General features: G+C 41.9%; 1 protein-coding gene across 2 annotated transcripts in view; it reads left to right on the top strand.

Annotated features, from left to right (window-relative positions):
• The window catches only part of unc5db (unc-5 netrin receptor Db), a 228,525-nt gene that overhangs the window by 157,096 nt on the left and 50,573 nt on the right, over window positions 1-20,856 (top strand). The window contains exons 7-9 of one of the 2 annotated variants that reach the window (XM_028033289.1): window positions 6,320-6,484; window positions 10,771-10,803; window positions 15,038-15,223. In XM_028033289.1, the coding sequence (XP_027889090.1) occupies window positions 6,320-6,484; window positions 10,771-10,803; window positions 15,038-15,223 (384 nt within the window). The remainder of the gene's footprint in view (window positions 1-6,319; window positions 6,485-10,770; window positions 10,804-15,037; window positions 15,224-20,856) is intronic. The other variant, XM_028033290.1, reaches the window with a different exon arrangement.

Below are 20,856 nucleotides of genomic sequence, written 5' to 3' on the forward strand. Positions count from 1 at the left end.
TTTGTAGCTGCTATTATCCCTGGAGATGAGTCAGATGTGAAATCATTTACCTACATGAGTCGTCCTTACAGAAGCTGACTGAGTGTGTGTTTGGAGGTCTTGCCACTGAAACACTGTAACTATTGGAGCAGAAGGTGTGTGCAGGTATGCTGATGTGTGTGTGTGTGTGTGTGGGCATGCAGGGGTGTGTGTGTGGGCGTGCATTTGTTTCTAATACCTTGTGGGGACCATTTTTCTGACATGTACTACGTTGTGGGGACACACTGCTCCTTGTGGGGACCGAAGCCTGGTCCCCACAAGGGGAAACGTTTTTTTTTGGGTCAGGGGTCAGATTTAGGACTAAGGTGTGAATTGAGTTTTGGTTAGGGTTAGGGTAAAGGTAAGGGTAAGGTTTAGGATGTAGAAATGAATGGAAGTCAATGGAAAGTTCCCGCAAAGATAGTCACACAAACGTGTGTGTGTGTCATTGACACCTGTCCAATGTATCAATTTGGAGGGAAATATGTCTTTAAGTTGGATTAAATCGGACTGACTGGTTTTGGTTTCATATTTATGTTTGTCTCTGACATCTCAGTTGCTTAGGGATCCACATAATCTGTTTTTTTGGTTTGTTTGTTCTGGGGTTTTTTAGCAAACTCTGCCTCTAGTGTCTTCAGTTTTATGACACATACTTTTTTTCATTCCAGCTATATTTTAGCCATGCGAAAAGCGTGTAATTATGGAGTGAAATGAATTGATTAAAACCAGTAGACAGACTTCCACATAATTCAATGCTTTTTATGTTCAGCAGTAGTTTGGGAAGGTAGTTTAAAAGTATTTACCTGATCCTTGTCTTTAAGAAGAAAAGAACATTGCTTACGGGCAAAACAATGAATGTGGTATTTCATGTAAAAAACAAACAAAATAACAAACATAGAAAAGAGCCAATTTTGTGAAATAAAAATGCTTTCGATTTGAGCTCAGCTGGAGAATATTTCCCATAAAGACGTGGAACAGATGGTAAAACCGCGTGAAGACATGCACACTGCTCATTTTTCATCTCTCTTATCAGCCGTAGACATCTCCATTGAAGAATGATGATTGTCAGTCTTTTTGTGTTTAGCTCTTGTGTTCTGACAGCCATCCCCCACCCCCGGCCCTTCCACCTAAACACCCCCAGCTGCAGTGCTTTTCTAAAAACGACAAGGCTTATTCTGTTTTCCTGAAGGATTATTTGATTCGACACAGTTAGCGACAAAATCTTCCAAAGACTCACGCTTTGGTTCTACTGCTTTAGATACATTTTCAAGAGCTACCAAACATGTGCGGCCTGCGCCAGCCTGCTCCTTCTCCCTGTTTCTTATGTGACGCTTCATTTTAGGGGGGCGGGGCATCTGTGTTTCGGCCATGAGCTTTTTTTCATGGCTGGTCATTGGAAAAAGGTGGATTTGGATGCTAAAACAAGACAATGATCCACAACACAATGAAAAAATGACCTTTTGTTATAGACGTACAACTAGCAACAGTTGAAAACTAAAAGAAGGTTGCAGAGAAATCATCTCTCCTCTCTGTCCACTGACGTCAGGATTATTGAGCCTCTTAAAACTGCAGTATGCAACTTTTAGGCTCTAGATGCTGTCATTCATGCTCGTGTACGCACCGCTCAACGTGCTAATGGCAGAGAAACAACTTACCATTACAGGAACAGTGTTCATTCACCATCAAGCTAAGTAGCATGGCTAAATCACTTGGAGAAGACACAGGATCTTGATTTCTTTCAGAGATTATCTGCCATATACTGTCAAGACATGGTGATAATTTGAACAAATATGTAAAAAAAACAAACTAATATCTATATAAGTAAAGTTACATACTGCAGCTTTCAAGAGGATCTTAAACATGCAGCTTAGTAAGATGGCCAAAGAATTTACAGTAACTTTAAGCTTAAGTATCTTGTCCATAACATCAATAAGACATCAAGGACCTGTCAATGTTAACTTTTTATCTGGGTCAGAATGGCAGTTATTGTTTTCATTGTGCTTTATAATAAGAACAGCACAATTTGGCTAATAATTGGCTTCATCTGACCACTAATAGTGAGTGACACTTGTTGTGGTATCAGTCATATTCTGATCAGGGTGACTGAATTTGTGCCAGACTGTAGTGTGTAACCTGATGAGCCCTGCTGTTTGGTTTTCACAGCGTTGCCATCAGACAGCAAAAGATGCTGACCAATCAAAGTATCTGATCCAATATAACATGGAAGTCACTTTCAGGCGTGGACCGAAGGCAGGACTTTTTTTTTTTTAACACTTGGTCAATGGAGAGAACATTTGCCCTAGGAGACTATTTTTAAAACGCCACAAATATATGAAGTCGTAGTGAGGATTTGCTTGTCAGGTTTGATGAAGTATTCCTTGTTTTGCATGTTGTGCCTCAGGCCAACATTCTGCAATAAGGTGCTTCTTGGAGAGACACGATGCTGATAGTGTGTTTGAATCTAATATGCTATTTGATCAATGTCTGCACAAATCTACCTGCAAGTGTAGCAATATTTTTATTTTGATTAAATCTGAGGAGGCGGGGGGGTTTCAGCACATTTGATCAGACATACAGTTCATCCAGAAATGATTCAGTGTTTCAATGTTAGAGCCTTATTCTAAATTATATTTAATACATCTCCTCAGAATTCTACAAATAAATACGCCGTTATGATGACGTCGAGTGTTGCCAGGCAGCTATGCTAACACCTGCAGCGCTCTGTATTCCTCAAAAACAATTTCAGTTTACATAAACCATGTGCGTCTCTGTTTCGTATCATAGAAGAAGTTTCACACAGTGACATGAATCTCGATATGACGCAAGGCAACGCAAACCTAAACCCCGGTTAGGTCATACATGTAAATACATTTTAAGTTTTGTTTTTTTCTAGGTTTTGGAATTAACCCTTTTTTTCCCCAGATTGTTTTATTGCTTTACTGTTTATTGTTCTCTCACAGTTGCCTGTTTCCATCAAACTTTGTGCTGCTGTATAGATGCTCTGCTTCATGTACGTATCTCACACAAAGCATCGCGTTATGAGAACCACACACTCCCAGGGTGGATACCAACAGCAGCTCCTTGATGTTGACACTAGTTTGCTGTAGTGAAAGAAATTGTGTTGCAGTTTTAACTGCAACTATCTGGAGTTGAATGAATGGATGAATCTGTACTGATTTAACTACTGAACAGTTAATTTAAACTAGTGGATGACCTTAAGCCGTATTTATGGTAAGTGAAGCAGAACTGTGTTGGAAATAGGCAACTAAACTAACAACGATCAAAGTTGGAGCTCCTGTTTTTACACTACCGTATTCAGCAGTAACTTTTATGTTTCACAAAAGTTTATGTCCTCTACCATAGCTGTTGTAAATCTGCTTTTTCTTCTGTTTGAGCGTGATAAAGCCGGTTGGACTGCGAGTTTGGGTTGGACATGTTTTGGCCCCGACACTGAATATGAAATGTTCTGCATGCTGTATGCAAATCATTGAGCCTTCACAGATGTACTCTTAGATCACAGTATGCATAATAAATATTCATGACAGCCAAATGCAATGTTCAAACACAACGAGAAGCACTTAAAGCGTTAGTGATTTTTAGAAAGAAAACTTTCAAGCAGCACGTGTTTAAATGTCTTTTCAATAATCACCACACATTTTTAAACTGTTGTTACATTATATCAGCTTTATGAGTTTACATAAATAATCGTCTTGATCCAGGTTATTCTTCAGGGTTGAACTTTAATGTCACCAATCAATAACAGTGATGAGTGGGAGTTGTATGCTATATGACGATGTATGTTTGTTCATTTGCACAATGTCTAGTTAGAATTGCAACATGCAAATGAAAATGACTCGAGGTGCCACCTTGGCTTTTAACACAATATAGAAATAATAACTAAGATATAAATAATGTAGAAAAACTTCAGCTTGTGAATATTTTCATCTTGGCAGGTTGTACAAAACATTACCATGAATAAAGTAGGACTGAAAAGACTAATCAGATGAATCAATTATTATAATACACTGCCTGGCCAAAATAAAAGTCGCCACCAAAAAATGGTCACACTCTCTAATATTTTGTTGGACCACCTTTAGCTTTGATTACAGCCTGCATTCGCTGTGGCATTGTTTCAATAAGCTTCTGCAGTGTCACAAGATTTATTTTCATCCAGTGTTGCATTAATCTTTCACCAAGATCTTGTATTGATGATGGGAGAGTCTGACCACTGCACAAAGCCTTCTCCAGCACATCCCAAAGATTCTCAATGGGGTTAAGGTCTGGACTCTGTGGTGGCCAATCCATGTGTGAAAAAGATGTCTCATGCTCCCTGAACCACTCTTTCACAATGTGAGCCCAATGAATCCTGGCATTGTCATCTTGGAATATGCCCGTTCCATTTGGGAAGACAAAATCCATTGATGGAATGACCTGGTCATTCAGTATATTCAGGTAGTCAGCTGACCTCATTCTTTGGGCACACAATGTTGCTGAACCTAGACCTGACCAACTGCAGCAACCCCAGATCATAGCACTGCCCCCACAGGCTTGTACAGTAGGCACTAGGCATGATGGGTGCATCACTTCACCTGCCTCTCTTCTTACCCTGATGCGCCCATCACTCTGGAACAGGGTAAATCTGGACTCATCAGACCACATGACCCTCTTCCATTCCTCCAGAGTCCAATCTTTATGCTCCCTAGCAAACTGAAGCCTTTTTTTCTGGTTAGCCTTACTGATTAGAGGTTTTCTTACGGCTACACAGCTGTTCAATCCCAACCCCTTGAATTCCCTTCGCATTGTGCGTGTGGAAATGCTTTTGGGTTGTCTCACTAGCATTTTAAGTAGCAAAGCAGAAAAACCACAAGAGGCAAAAAAAAAGAATTCACAATGGAAAAAGAGCCCACTCCACCACCGACACCGCTCTGAGGCGAGGGGGTATCACAACCGCTGCCAGAAGTCCTCCGGCGCCATCTGGTCGCCCAGTATTTGTTAAGCTAAGCATGATGAGCTCTTCCTTGATCAGATGACGGAGCGCAGAGGAAGATCCGCTGCTATTAGCATGCGCCAGGCTGTCTTGGTTTCATAGCCTCGCATCAAATCTCATTATATAAACAGGCCCAGGGGTTAATGAGGAGAAATGTGTCTCACTGCACCTCGCTGTGCATTATCTGCCACACCAAGCCTGCATGTGCAGCTGCAGCAGAAAAACATCCACTTTCTGTAAATATGGCCGCATGGCGCTTGTCTCCACCCCTGGCTCGCTTCTGTTGCCAAAGCCGTAACATAACGCACACATTCTGTGCCAAAAAAGGCGTGGCGCTCTGGGGACCAAACCTAGAGATTAGAGTCACATGCAGAGTGAGAAGAGAAAAGCTGCTGCTGAGAGCCACAAAACAGAAATGTTCAGAGTTTTGCTCCCCAGAAATGATTCGCCAACAGCTGCAGAGGTTCAAACATCTTGTTTCAGTGAAGTGAACTCAAGGTAGTTTCTTGTCATCAGATCAGCTGTTGACAGAACAACTGATATATGAATCTGTTTTCATTTGTCCAGATAAAAGATGAGGTCGTATTGCTAAAGTGCCGGGGGTTTGTTGAGGTTGGTCCAGGGGTCTGCAACCTTTCCAATCCAACCTGCTATTTCTACCTTCAGTCCTGTTAAATAAAACTCCTTTAGAGACACAACAATTACCTGACCCTTTAAAAAAGATTGAATCTCCGATTAGTAATCTACTAACGCTGTCAGATTCATAGAACCACAGTTGTATTTTTTATTTTAGGCTTTGAAAGAAATAAAAACAAAACTTTTTAAAAAGCGATAATGCTTCTGCGGGATGACATAGTTATAATGTTATGACAAGAAACCTGTGTGATCCACAGAGTTCAACAATGACAACAGGAAGTAATGCAATAGGTCTTGCCTCAATTAAATGAAGCTGTGTCTCACTACTTCTGGTATGGTAATGTATGTGGTATGAGGAATTAGAGTACTATTGAATGTGCAGCACAGCAGCCATTATCCAAGGTCCCTTTTTGTTTTGTGACATAATAATAATCCTAATTTTTGCACACATTGGTTTTGAAATGTAAAAGATATATAACTAAATAAAGTGACAATCTTCACAAAAAGCACACTAAGCATTACATGCATCACAGCTCCTTCTGATAATTCAGTTCATCTTCAAAAATGTGTTACAATTCTTTTGATTTTAACTGATTTTAGGGCCTCATATGTATGACTGCTTCTTAAATCGTTGCCACCATTGTGACCGTCTGTGCCGTGTGTGTCTTCGCCTTTCAGTTGACGGCGGCTGGGACGAGTGGAGCGAATGGACGGCGTGCAGCAGCCAGTGCGAACGGCAGCGGAGTCGGGAATGCAACTCCCCGGCGCCCAGACACCGAGGCAAGACGTGCGAAGGGAGCGGCAAGGCGACCGAGAACTGCACAGACGGACTGTGCACCCAGAGTAAGGGCCGTCTCCCCTCCGGGTGTCGCCATCATTTTCAGGGTTTGCTTGTCGTTGTGGTTATCATAATAACCCCCTCTGTCACAGGACAGTTCATCACCATCATGTTGACCAGGCAGTGTGTCTGTGGACCGACAGACTCTCAGTGCATGACAATAATATGCTTTTTACCACTCACTCATATAATGCATGTCAAACTGAAATTATAAATGAAAAGTGCAGACTATGATAAATCTGAGTCTGGCTCGCCATAGCTTTTTATGTGGCCCTCTAGATTCAAGACTAAACATTAAGTGTTCTTAAATATTATGGTATCAATTCCATCTGTTTACTGCCAAATTATATCAATCAGTCCCTCCTGCTTCTTGAGAATTATTGTGGAAAAGTCACGCAAAATCAACAAATCCACAGACTTTTTTGCGCAAATACATAGTTGGGAGTTTATTGCAGATTTTTCTCAAAAATTGTCAAAAACTTTCTTACTTGTACTACTTTAATTGACGTAAGATTATATAACAGTCCATGGTCTATCCAACTAAATATTTGAGAACTAAGCTTTTATTTGCAGCTTTATGTTAGCTTGCTAAATGCTTAATTTATCAATCAAACCTATCCAGGAGCCTAAAAATCCTGTCAGCGGTTGTTTAAAGAACATCTACATCAGGAGCAGAGGTGACGTCACACTGGGTTAGAGAACAGCAAATGTTGCACAGCTCTGCAGTTAAACAAGACTTCAATATCGTTTCAAACCAAAGAGCTAACATTGCTTCTCGACTGACATGTTAAACCGACGTTAGTGTCTCAAATTTGTGGCCAGCTTTGATTTGTGCTGATTGCATTGCTAGCTGCGTCTGGCAGGTTTCATACGCTTTCCTGGTTTAGCAAACCTGAATGAGAGGAAACGGCAATAAGCATGTTGGAGAACCTGATGACACAATCAGAGGCTAATTAAGTCATGTGGACTAGCTGCTGTAGCAAGTCTGCTGGACACCAGATTGGAGGGCTGCAGTTGAACACCGCTGCAGAGATAGTAGACTCTTACACCTGAACTGGATTTAAAAATAATAAAAAAAACCTTCAGAATGTCCTGTGCAGAATCTCTGGTAGCTGTTAGAAATGAACTCACTAGGATAATATAAAGGGATTTCAAACCAGTAAGTTCAGCTTTGTGTTATCTGCTGAAGTCGTCCCGTTGTAGTTGTACAAATAAACAGCTGACATACAGTTCAGACCAAAAGTTTGGACACACCTTCTCATTGAATTCAATGAGAAGGTGTGTCCAAACCTTTGGTCTGAACTGAGTACAGACCAAAAGTTTGGACACACAGTTGTGTCCAAACTTTTGGTCTGTACTGTACTTCCATACAAGACACACTTTTCCTTCTAGAAGTCGCTCACAGTTTTTCGGCTTCCTTTGAAACGGCTCACTTGAAAAATGAATAACGTTTAGCATGCTTCCCTCATTGACAACTTCAACACGGAAGAGTGTTCTCTTCAGCTCAACTTGGTGACTTTTGGTACGATGCATTCACCAATTTGAAAAACATTAGTTTTTTTTTGTTTCAGACACTCCAATCACCAGTAAGGCCTGGTTAAGGATACATTAATTCTGTTTTATTCAGCAGGTGATTTCTCTGTGCCTTTTTAGTTTGCACTTTAATAGTGCATCTGTTCATCATTCCACCCTTTTTTTGGCATCAATTTTTCCCCTTTTTCAATATGAATGATGTTTTCTTTAATTCATTTTTGTAATAGCTTGTTACATCGGTGAGTCTGACCTCTGTGTTTCGTCTGCATGTCTCATTCGTTCTCTTCATGCTCCTTAAGAGTTATGACTGTTATGCAATGGTAGCATAACAGTCATTTTTAACCACAACCAACAGAGGGTCTTGTGGATGACAGAAGTGATGGCAGTAATGTTAGCCTAAACACTAGAGTGTGGCCGACTTCCATGTTGCCGTCCCGTAGTGGTAGCCAAACTCTACGCAGACAACCAGACAACACCGTCAACCACGCCTTCCTCCGTCCTGCTGAGCCATATACCTGCAGTATTAGCACAAATCACTCTAGGGTGTTCAGATAACCGAGCTCTAAAAGTATTTCAATCTAAACTCAAGTAGCTACATAAAACTTGGCATTTCACGTCATCATTTATTTAAAAAAAAAAAAAAAAAGATTACACCAAGATGAAAAAGTGAGTAGACAAGATGATTCAGCATCTACTTAGGATAGTCCTTCCTGTCTGACTCTATCGTCTCATGTTTGGGGGGACAGTCTGCTCCAGCTCATCGAGCATTGTGGGCTTCCATTTCTCTTATTGTCCCTCCACAGCCAGGCCTCATTGACTGGGTCACTGCAGCAGGTTGGTGTCTGCCTTTTCATTCATAATGTACATTTGCTTCTCTTTTGGGATGATTCTGCTGCTGCAAACACATGCGTGTCACTGTTGCTCCTATGAGACAGGAGTACTGGTTATGATCCAGATCTCCCAAAAAGTTGGAAAGAGAATTTTTCAGAAAATCTTCTGGACTCTGTCCTGAGTTTCAGTGGGTCCTTCGTGGACAGATGTTCCTATTTGTCACAAAGGCAATTTAAAGGGCAACTTGCTGGACTCTCTTGAACATCTTGAAGGCTTCTTAACTGTAATGTAATCTATGACTGAGTTTAATAATTGGGGGAAATATTTTTACAGATGGAGTGTTTTTAGCAAGTGTCCTTGTGTCCTTAAAAACGTATTAATATGACACGCATTGAGATCAAAACAAAATCCTTCTTGAGTTGAGAAACTACAAAAACTAAAAACAACCTAAAATTTCAAGAGCGAGTCTGAAACTAAAGTATTAATCTTACAATGGTAGGATGGATCTCATACTGATACCAGCTTTGTATCGATTTTATTGATATTTTGGTTCAATCCACCCGCATCACTCCCACTACAGTAGTACCTTTGGACCTGGCACACAGTCGAGTCTCTTCCTGACTGTCAGGCAATCGTATGTGTTTTTTTTACCTTTCTTATCTCATCCAATGAGATCATTTCCTTCTTTGTTACTCTATGTTCACACTGGAGTCTAAAGTGGCCCAAATCAGATTTGTTTTTGCCCTCATGCGACCTGCACCTGATCTTTTCATGACACTCTGAGCAACACAGATCCGATTGTTTTTCCAATGCAACCCAGGCCACGTGGATATGCGGTCCTAAATGTGACACTTTTCTGATCTTTTCAATTGTGACCTGAGTCTGTACGGCCAGGTCACATTCATCCGACCTGAATGACAAAAGTCACTATTTTTGCGTTGCGATACGTGGAAGCGCAAAGAAAGGAAAAAAAAAAACAACCATGGAGGACGATAATGAGGATTAAGCTGTCGATGTGCTGGTTCCGGTTGGACAACAACTTTAAAATCACAATATTTGCTCCACCGTTAACCATCCATGTTTTCTTCCCCAAACACTGAGTTGAGCACGCGCCTCTGACGTCGTTGCGTCCTCAACTGCGCAATGCGCGACATTTTCAGGTTGCTTGCAGCTCACACAGGAGATCACATACAAGTCGCAAGTATTTGGAAATTTGAATGACCACGCAAAAAAATATATACAGTACAGACCAAAAGTTTGGACACACCTTTTAATCCAATGAGTTTCCTTTATTTTCATGACTATTGACATTGTAGATTCACACTGAAGGCATCAAAACTATGAATAACACATGTGGAAATATGCACTAAACAAAAAAGTGTAAAACAACTGAAAATACCCCTTATATTCTAGTTTCTTCAAAGTAGCAACCTTTTGCTGTGATTACTGCTTTGCACACACTCTGCATTTTCTTGATGAGCTTCAAGAGGTCGTCACCTGAAATGGTTTTCACTTCATAGGTCAACCTGCCCTGTCAGGTTAATAAGTGGGATTTCTTGCCTTATAAATAGTCATGAAAATAAAGAAAACCCATTGAATTAGAAGGTGTGTCCAAACTTTTGGTCTGTACTGTATATATACATCTGATTTTACAAAATAATCTGAATTGATCCTGAAAGCCTGCAGTGTGAACATACAGTAGATTCCTGTCGGAGTTTTCCTGTGGTTGGACGAGGACAGGAACAACGTTTTCCCCCCCCATCATCAGTTTCTGTCCGGTCTCTGTGAACTCGATCAGCAGGAGAGCGTCCTCCCATTCAGGGTGTCTGCGTTTTCAGTCCTCACTTGTTAGTCACTTCACAGCACCTTGCACTTTAATCGCCACTTCCTCTCCTCTTTGTCTCATTCTATCTCTCTGTCTTTGCAGATCGAAAGCTGCTACATGATGTTAAACCTCAAAGTGAGTCTTCCTCTGTGGATTTCTTTCATCTTCTTCTCCCGCCATGCCCATTCCTCTCGCCCTCCTTCCCCGACCCCTCCCATCTGTCAGTTACGTGTAATTTACCCTGAAATCTGAGGGCAGGAGATGATTTAAATTTAAAGCTGGCAGGAAAAGAAAACAAGAAGAGTGACGGGCCCTCTTTCACGCTCCCAAGCACGCGGCCTGGAAATAGAAACATCGCGAATTATCAACCATTTAGTTCACCTTGATCTGAGCAGCTCCAGAAATTAACCCAGCAAACGCTCATTACGCATTCTCCGTCATTATTCAGCGGCTGACTTTTTATGACAACCGTGACATCGCAGCTGTGTTTCTACTTTGAGCCAGGAGATGGATTGGTTGTGACAAGTGAACATGTGCTGCGTTGTGGAGGATTAATGGGCTGTAATCATTGCAAACGAGCTAATTTGTTCAGTTTACGGCACTGTCCTGCCATTCCTGTGGCAGCTCTCAATCACGCGCCAGACTCGGCCCGGTAAAGTGTTTGCCAGCCTCTACTGTAGCCTGAGTGTTTTCGTTAGCTCGCCAATTTAGTGTAAAATCTTGCCTTCTCCTTTGCTGTCAGGCTGTAAGTGTAGGTTGAATGAGAACAGGAAGTGCATTTTGCTGGATTGTAGCGACTGATCCTTGGGCAAGGAGCGATCTGAATCAGCTTCATTTAGTCTGCTTCTGACCATCACCTCTACGGTCAGGTGATTTGCAATCACCTGAACACATTCTGGGGGGAAAACACAGGTCAATAGGCACAAAGGAAGTTGGCTTCCAAACAAAGATTCTGTCTCAGCGACTACACTGTATAACGTATATAGAGTTAATACAAAGGTTATGGAAAAGTGGAATTGTTAAATGTATTAGAGAAATTTTGTGGAGACAGAATTCCCTTTTTTCTCCATAAGGACACATTGCATGTTCTTGTTTACATCTGGACATTTCACGCATGCGCACAAGACTGAAGGCCTAAAAGACTATTATTTTACATGCCATCCACAGCGACGCTGCCATGAACAATGTCGTTAATAAAATGAATGCTGGAGATGAAGGTGTTATTAATTCAGTGCAGCGCGTCACAGCAAAGGGAAAAATAACACTTAAAAACTGTTGAAGAACAACTCAAAACCACTCGTGTTGTTTTTTTTTTTTCTTGCTCTTGTCGGCTTCACTATGCTCAGACTTGTTACTATAGCAACTGACAACAACACCACTTAAGATAAGATAAGATAAGATAAATCTTCATTGTCATTGTCACAAGGACAACGAAATTCAAAGGGTGCCATCAGTCAGTGCACATGCCCAAAAACATAAAATAACTGTCTCACAATTCACACACAACGCAAGAATCAACAAACAACTGGCAGAAAAAATTCTTGTGCATCAGGATTCAACACCGAAAAACACGCAAACATTTCCCGCACGAAGAGCAGAACACTCGGTCTATTGCAGTATTATGTTTTCAGGTTGGATGTTTATTTTGCGATTATTAGCGCAATTATTAACTAGTGATTTCTGTGGCAGATTAGCTACCACATAGTAGCTAATTTAGATGAGCTAATTTCAACACTTGCTGATCTGTCAGAGTTGATCTGTAGGTCACCTGGAACACATCGAATTCCACAGCCTGTTGACATGCTGAGGTTGTCAAAGTAAAGCTAACATTACTGACCTAGCTATTTATTTTTAAATTGAGACATTTTCCTGACCTTGTTATCTAGTTCTGATAGTATTGACAATTAGTAGCAAAACACTCTGTAGTCCCATTTTCTTTTACATATATCTCGCATACATTTAAGATTTAACACGTTGCATTGAAAACTTTACAGCTAACACCAATGGTAGTCGTCATCAGCAAGCAGCTTTTTTGCCCTCCAGCTTCCTGCTGGAGGGCGGGATCTTGCGTGTGACGTCACGCTGGAGCGTTTCTATACATTGTTCCAACAAGACCGGACTGAAAGGAAGTTACCGTGGAAACCCGTCATCTTGGCAGGAAACCAGTTACATTAGAGCAGCGTTAATAACCTCATGACCGAGACTCAAATTAGATTTTGTGGCTTTTTCTTCTCTTCTGGAGAACCAGTTCAATGTCTAGCTATAACACATCTTACATAAATAGTCAACAAATCATTTGTATTTGCTGAGTCTTGCAATGAGGCGGAGGATGATGTGATCAACTGTGACAATGAGAATTGACCACATGTGGTTGCATTCCAAGTGTGTAACGTTGACCTGTGTAATGCATTACAAAATTGTAAAGCAATGTCCACTTTGTTGAAAAGAAAAATCTAAACAAAGACTAAAATGCAAAAGCTAATATTACGTAGTTCAGATGTTTCACAGCAGCTAGCTCCAGCAGAACGCTGACCAGAGCTGTGCCGTTTCTTTCTTCTTCATTGCTTTCTGTTCTTCAGAGACACGTAATGTTTGCTAAATCATAGTCACTCTACCCCAGAAGTTGACGCATGTGCTCAAGGTTACACTTCTCCACGCTGAGTAGCTCTCTGAGTAGCAGGCGGCATGTCCGCCGGTCGAGATGTTCGGTGGTTGAGATGTTGGGACTTAAATCACAGGCCAATCAACAAATGCAGTCTGCTGTCAGTCAAATCTCTTCTGCGCACTACATGGCTTGGTGTGGCTTGTACAAACTCTGAAGTGAGTGGGGAAAAAACAGAGAATCGCTCAGAATCTGCTACAGTCTGACCAGGGCGGAGTAAGGCAGAACCAGTGAAAGCCTCTTCAGCGGAGAAACATGTTAGAGTAATGGAAGGCATGACGATTGGTTTCCATTTTGTTCAAGCTCTGAGAGGTAGAGCACGGGATTGCTCCAGCTTTCCGCTCTGTGTAATGCAGTCCTACTCCTGACAGAGTTTGCCCTTGAACATCTACATAATAACAGGCTTGGCTCCATCACCTTGCATCATGCCCTTTTCACTCTCTGTGGGTCTTTATTCATACAACAAAGACACTCCTCTTTAATCTTTAAGACGCTTTCATCTCAGAAAATAAATGACTGATTCCAAGTAATGTGATAAGAATCTTACATTTAACGCCACGGAAAAAATAAAACCTCAACGCTCTACACTAACTCTCCTGCTTTAAAGGAGACGGTCACCTGATGATTAATTAATCATGTGTCTTTGGAAAGCAGCGCCATTACAGCAACCCCATTTAAATTCCAAAGGTGTACTCTGTTTGTCCCATGACTGAAAAAGATGTCGCAGTATAAAGCACCAACGAATCCAGTTTCACTGGGTTAGAGGTTTTAAGTTTGATGTGAAGTGCTGACACCAGACAGAACTGATCCATGGTGAGCCTCTGTGAATTGTACCATCGTTCTTCTCATCTTAGATGACCACCATCAGTGGATGTGGTCTTCTGCTGCTGTAGCCCGTCTGCTTCAAAGTTGGTTGTACTCAGTGGTTGTTTGAGCCACGGTTGACTTCCCATCTCAAACCAATTGGTCAGATTTTCCCCTTTGTCATCAACAAGGAATTTTGTGCTAGTAACAGGTAGAAACAGAATATTTTCTCTTGTTGGGATTGTCCTGTGGAATTGGTGTATTGGGGGAAAGCTTCTGAAATACCAAAGAGCACACCGCCTTCAGTCAGTTAAATCTCTCTTCTACATTTTGATGTTCGATTTTTACCTCCAGCTGTCGTCGCCATGTTTAAAAGCAATTGAACAGGTGTAGCTAATGAAGTGCCAAGTGAATCTGTAGACGCTAACAAGTTGAAGATTCTGTGCTGTTGTTTTTCTAGGGCTCTTTATGTCAAAATCAATGCAGCAAACTAAGCGTCTACGTGTTTACTCCACATAGTTGAACTCTATTATGTACAACAACAATGTAACTCAGCCGCCCACACTCCAGTTCAGGTGAGCTCTGTTTCTGGCAGGTAATGTACACCAGGCAGGGAGGATGAGCGACCTCCAGAGGTCATGGATGTTTTCCTTCCTCTGAGTCTACACCCCCACGTTTTTCTTTTGTTTTTAAAAGCTCACTTCAGGTCATGCTAAAGTCACGCACATTTCACAATCTGCTCAAACACACTGGTTTTAGCCTCAACATAAGCAGTACAAACAAATCAAATTGGGTAGAACTATAATGTTCAGCTTACATAACATTAAAAACACAATAAACTGTTTAAAAACAGAGGAAGTTTACTTCTGTATGAGAACTCTTTCCTGTGTTTGTGTCTTACAGACATAGAGAGCTCCATCGACGTGGCTCTGTACTCGGGTCTCGGAGCAGGAATCGTCGCCGTGGTAATCCTGGTTGTGGCCGTCATGCTGTACAGGAAGAGCCACAGCGACTATGGCGTTGATGTCATTGACTCTTCGGCTCTCACTGGGGGTTTCCAGTCCTTCAACTTCAAGACGACCAGACAAGGTGAAGCTACTTCTTCTCCCTACCTTGTGTGTTGTGGAGTTGAAAAAAGGCCAGCTGTAAAGAAATGGAGAAAATGCATAATTTCTTCCATGATTTCAGCATCTAATTAGATTTTTAAAATGTCATAATTTAATTAAAACTGGTCCTATGAGGATGACCTTCTGAATTACAACACATTGTCAAATAAATCTTGATTAAATTATTCTGAAACTATGTTGGACTGCTGTTGATTTGAGATCTGTTCGTTAGTGCAGACAGAGCATCTGCACAGCATAGCATGAGAGTAGTAATTGGGCATTACTGATAACATTTCAAAGCACTCACATTTAATACATTTGATGTGTATGTGATGTACTGTATACACCAATCAGACATAACATTATGACCATTGAAGGAGCTTTTCCTGAAAGATATACTGTAATTCTCCCTACTGGCTGCTTTTGTGATTCTATTGGATTATAATTATAATTGAACAAAGTGTTTTAAAAATGGTGGCACGAGTCAGTGAAGCACTTTGTTTGCAAGTGTAATATCTGAATAGACAATCATACTGTTCCAACTCAGAAAATTATACTTGGTTATATTTTACAGTAATGATATGAGTTATTCATCTTAATCCAGATTTTCTGAAGTCTGCTCAGAGTCTTCCTGTTGGCCGTGATGTGGTCCTGCTTGCCTGAACCTTGTGAGGCAGGGCATATCATCCTCAATGGACGAGGCCAACTCCATTATTTAGAAGTATTTTTATGAAACAGTGTGTCCTCCAGCTAAACAACACACACACACACACACCCCTACACACCAGAAAACATGGTTTAGTGGCCACTTAGTTTCATTACTCTGGTTTGAGATTTCCATTGTTGCTTCTTCTGACAATGGACAAGAGTGACCGTGGGGCCCCTGACTTTCTTGCAGCTACGCATCTCCAAACACAACAAACTGATGCTGTGTGTCTTTTAACACCTTCCTGTCAGAACCGGTATGAACTTCTTCTGCAGCTGGAGCCAGCTTTCTGTTGACATGTGCATCAGTGAGCTTTGGCCACCCATGAATCTGTTGCCTGCACAACACTGTTGCTTCCTTAGATGACATTTGATAGACACTGACCTCTGCGCTCCACCTGCTAGTCTAATCCAGTGTTCTGACAATAAGACCATGAAAAAAAAAAAAGCATAATTATAACCACACTTCTATACATTGCAGCTCATATGCAGTCAAAAGGTGGAACTCATAAATTTGCAGCAATATGGTGTTATTTCGCTGCCGGCGTGACGGAGGGAAGAGAAGAAGAGAAACAGCTTCAGCAAGGATTAAAACCTGCTGTTGTGATCATTTCATAGTTATTACACAGGGACACTGCATTACAATCACTTCAAAAATCTGAAAAAGTTTGTAACATACACATATTTTAAAAAAATAAAATGTGGTGCAGATGTGTCTGAATAGAGCATAAAGCACACACACACACACACACACACACACACATGCAGCAGAATCCTACAAATCTGTTATGATCCCTTCACAGCAATCCTAGCGGTCAAAGTAAATGAAGTATTTTCTCCCTACCAGGGTGATTTTCTGGGGTAAATTTTTACCCTATGTAGTTGTTTGTAGTTCATTAAATGGCGTGGAAACGGCAAACAATACGAATAGCCTCAGAAAGCTACGCTGCTTCCTGCCAAAGATTCCTGTAGTGGAAACTAGAGGGTACAGAACAGTTGACTTTGAGCCAAAGTCTCAGAAGACAAAGACCCAAAACATGCAGTTAGAGATACATTGATGGGGATCACTTCATAATCGTGTGTTCTTATTTTGGACATCTGTCAGAGGCCATAAGTATGTACCTGACTGCTGTGTGTGACCTCTCAGAAACGTGACATTTATGCCAAACTGTTTGGCAACTCCAAATATAATGCCAAGCATTATATAGCTGATTTGTGGTGATGCTGGAAGGTTTTTTACCTAAGGCAGCTGATGTTCTTACCTTGACATCCAAGGCAGATACATAATAGTGTGACAAGGATATAAAAAGTAGTGTTATCAACAGAGAGCAAGCACAAGGCCAACAGGCGACGTCATGAGAAAGAGACAGAGAGAGAGAGCTCTGCGGTGCGATTGATGGCGTTTGCCAGCATTAAGCAGAACGGGCTGCACCCTCCCTATCGCTGTGAGATTTATGCCTCAATAATCAGTGAAAGGACCTGTCCATCTGTTTTGACAGATCTGCACCTCTGTTATTCTGTTGCAGGAGATAATCAATCTCTGATAGACAACAGCAGCACTCCGCCCACCTCCCTCTGGACGGTGCGTCCGACTGTCGGTCCACCAATCTTCCACATCAGATTACAGCAGCATGAACCCACTGATGGATAAATGAAGGGTGTGGGGGGGGTGGAGGTGGGGTGGGAGGGGTATGGAACAGTGAGCATCAATTCAGTTTTTGTTGTGCGCAGCAATAACTTCTGTAGCCCATGTGACTGCTGCTCTCCCAGCACAGCCACGCTGCAGGCATTCATATTGCAGGACACTTCTGGGTTACTGCTAGTGATAGCCATTGTGGAGACAGGTGATCCATCCAGCCAAGGGTTCCCCCTTCCAGGCATCCAGAGGCCTGGAGAGCTGGTCATGAACCCCCCCGCCCCCTCCTTCCTCCCCTGCCCCAAGCGCTACGTCTTGAGATTGGAAAGATGTGCAGAGTGCTCCATTCAGCTGGTCATCAATCGTATTTAAATAGGCCAGTTCTCTGTGCAGCCTGCCTGCTGTGCCCTCCACCGGACACAATCCCTCCTCTCCGTTTAGCAGCCGGGTCGAGACTCCCTGGGAAATCTGGAGCACTTCCTTTCTCTCTTCTCTACTTATTGCTCAACAGCCACAGTTTGGCTTTAAGGCGTCCCTCCCCCCCTCCCCCCTCGATTGGCCTACTTGATTTTTTAGGGAACATAAAAGCACTCACATTTGCTTTTATGCAAATGTGAGTTGAAGCTGCCGTATTTAACTTTTCTAAAAACATATTTTTGTACATGTTTGTTGAAACTATCACTATGTCGTGACAGTATGGAACGAGACAGATAATCTGTGAAAAAAATCGAGCTCCTCTTCCTTCTCCCAGTGCTAACAACCAATCAGAAACAGGAGGTGGATCTTAGCACTACAGCTTCTTCCCCTTAATGCTAAGGCTAGTTAGCATAGCCACTGATGACGGTGGATAAACAGTTTCCTTATAAGGCTAAATTGTTTCTCTGCCATTAGCAATTTAAGCTGCACATTCACAGGAATTATTGACAGCATTAAGCCCCGCCTCCTTTCTCTGATTGGTTGTTTTTGACCAAGCATTTCTTCAGATGACAATTGTAGCTCAGGGAGAATGTGGAGATTGATCTTTTCGCTGATTGTCTCAGAACAAATTGTCAAGACATGGTGACAGTTTTAACAAATATGTAAAAAAAAAAAAAAAAAACATATCAAAAAAACTTCATACTGCTGCTTAAATAAGCACTTTTGGATATTAAACTTGCATTCAAATAGAAGGCCTCTCAAAATTAGATATTGTTATTAAACCTGAAGCATAAAAAAAAGAAAGAAAAATACTGAAGTGCTTCCAAGTTGTTAGAAATGCTCTCAGGTGTTTCTCCAGAGAGGCGGAGTGCAGAGCGAGTCTCGGACCTGACCCTGTCTTTCCACATTCCTTCTCCTTCTGAGTGATTTTTAATCAGGGGCCCAATTCCAAACCCATCCCTCAAGGTATTCAACCCGAAGTACATTTCATTAACTTCTCTCATCTCACTGCTGCCATTCCATTTGCGCGGCGTCATTCTTAAAGATGCACACTCGAGCGATAATCAGATCATTCTCCGCCCAACCAGAGGTACCAAAAAAAAAAGAAAAAAAATTGGCGGCGATTGAATGTCGTCTGCAGTGGGCCGACGTCCGCGGTGCTGCAGCTCCGACCGAGACCCCGAGAAAGCGTTTAGAAATAAACTGTGGTCATGTTTTTAATTCATTTCTGTGGAACATCCCAGCTATTACTTACATTTGAACCAACGCTGACTCTGTACCCTTTAAAACGCTGTCTCAGTTGCTCAGTTGTTGCAGGCCAGAGGTGAAATGGTCATCATGATGATGCTGAGAACCATAATGCCGGAGGTTTGGGGGGAGAGTATAAAGGATTAACCACCACAGCATTTGAGGAAGTAAACTTCTTTAATATGGAAGTCTTTGTAATTTCATTGAGCGTATAAAGTGAATCAGAGACTGACGAGAAACTGTAGAACAGCGACCCAGAAGATAAAGAAATCTCGTTAACACAGGAAGAGGTTGGTAAAATCTCAGGAGTAAAACAAGAGGATCTGACCAGGTCTGTCCCAATACGCAATACATCAGTTAATCACACTACAAACTAAAATTAGCTCGATCGTTTCCGGTGGCGTGCTTGTTTGGTTTTTTTATGTCTCTTTCTACCAAACAGACTGGAAGCACAAAAAGCCTCACTGTGGTGCATCGACTGACTCCTCCCCTCCTCGTTTCCGTAAGGGTTTCGACATAGAGAAGGCCACACTGATCCCTCTCCTCTCATTTCTTATGGAACTATGGCGACGAGGCGACAACCGGTTGCCGTCCTCTCGTCAAGCGACTGGCGAAATTTGTGTGAAATTTCGAGCTCATCCACGTAGGTGCGCGCTAGGGGTTGAACGACTACATATTTTTTAAGGTCGACTACATCATGACAATAGTCGAGTCGATGTCGACTAGTCGCGGTGACGTCATAGTGACGTGAGCACAAAAACCCTTCACAACTACTTGGAGGCTTTATTAGCTATTTTCACGGCAAATATTGACCCCCCCCCCCCCCCCACACACACACACACACACACACTCTCCCCTTCTCCTGCTTTTACTAAGTCTAATATGGAGATTCTTCGTGAGCAGCGGGGAAAAGTTTGTTGCACAAAGTCGGGTCTGACTTTTTTTTTCTAAACACCGGCTGATGCTGATGATCTCTGGATAGTTACTATAGGAGTCAAATGATCACACTGACTACATGGAGCTTTTGGAACATCACAAGCCAAACTTGTTATGAACGGATCCCGTTTGGTTACAGCTGAATTCAACGAAACCACCTGCTTCTCCTCCGCCCGATGCGCGGCAGGAAGCTCTGCTGACTCAGCAGATTGAACGATTTAAGATGTTTTCTAGTCAACGTCAACATGATAAAAGTCGAGTCGATGTCGAGTTGACTAGTCGTTGTGACGTCATAGCAACGCAAGACGCAAAGCTTTGGAGTAACGTACAGGCTTTATTACCCGTTTTCACGGAAAAATACGGCATTTACACAGAACAGCAACAAGTGAAACAACAAAACATCGGGATAGTTTATGATAAATAATAAGTTGCTGGGAAACCAACATTCAAAACGAAACACACATCTTTTAGATGGCATGTAAAAACAATAAAAAGAGGTGGCACGGGGGCCGGGGGGGCCGGAGTGGGGGAGGGGGGTAAATAAAGTTCACTCGCTGTCAATATTCTCTTCGCTAAGAGTTGTTGGGGTTTTTTCTTGGTTGACATGTAGGAAAACAAGGGCATCAACATGAGCCGGATGAAGGCTTGCCCGCTTTCTCATAATGGTATTCCCA

Source organism: Xiphophorus couchianus, chromosome 12, assembly GCF_001444195.1.
Source record: "Xiphophorus couchianus chromosome 12, X_couchianus-1.0, whole genome shotgun sequence".
NCBI classification, from domain to species: domain Eukaryota; kingdom Metazoa; phylum Chordata; class Actinopteri; order Cyprinodontiformes; family Poeciliidae; genus Xiphophorus; species Xiphophorus couchianus.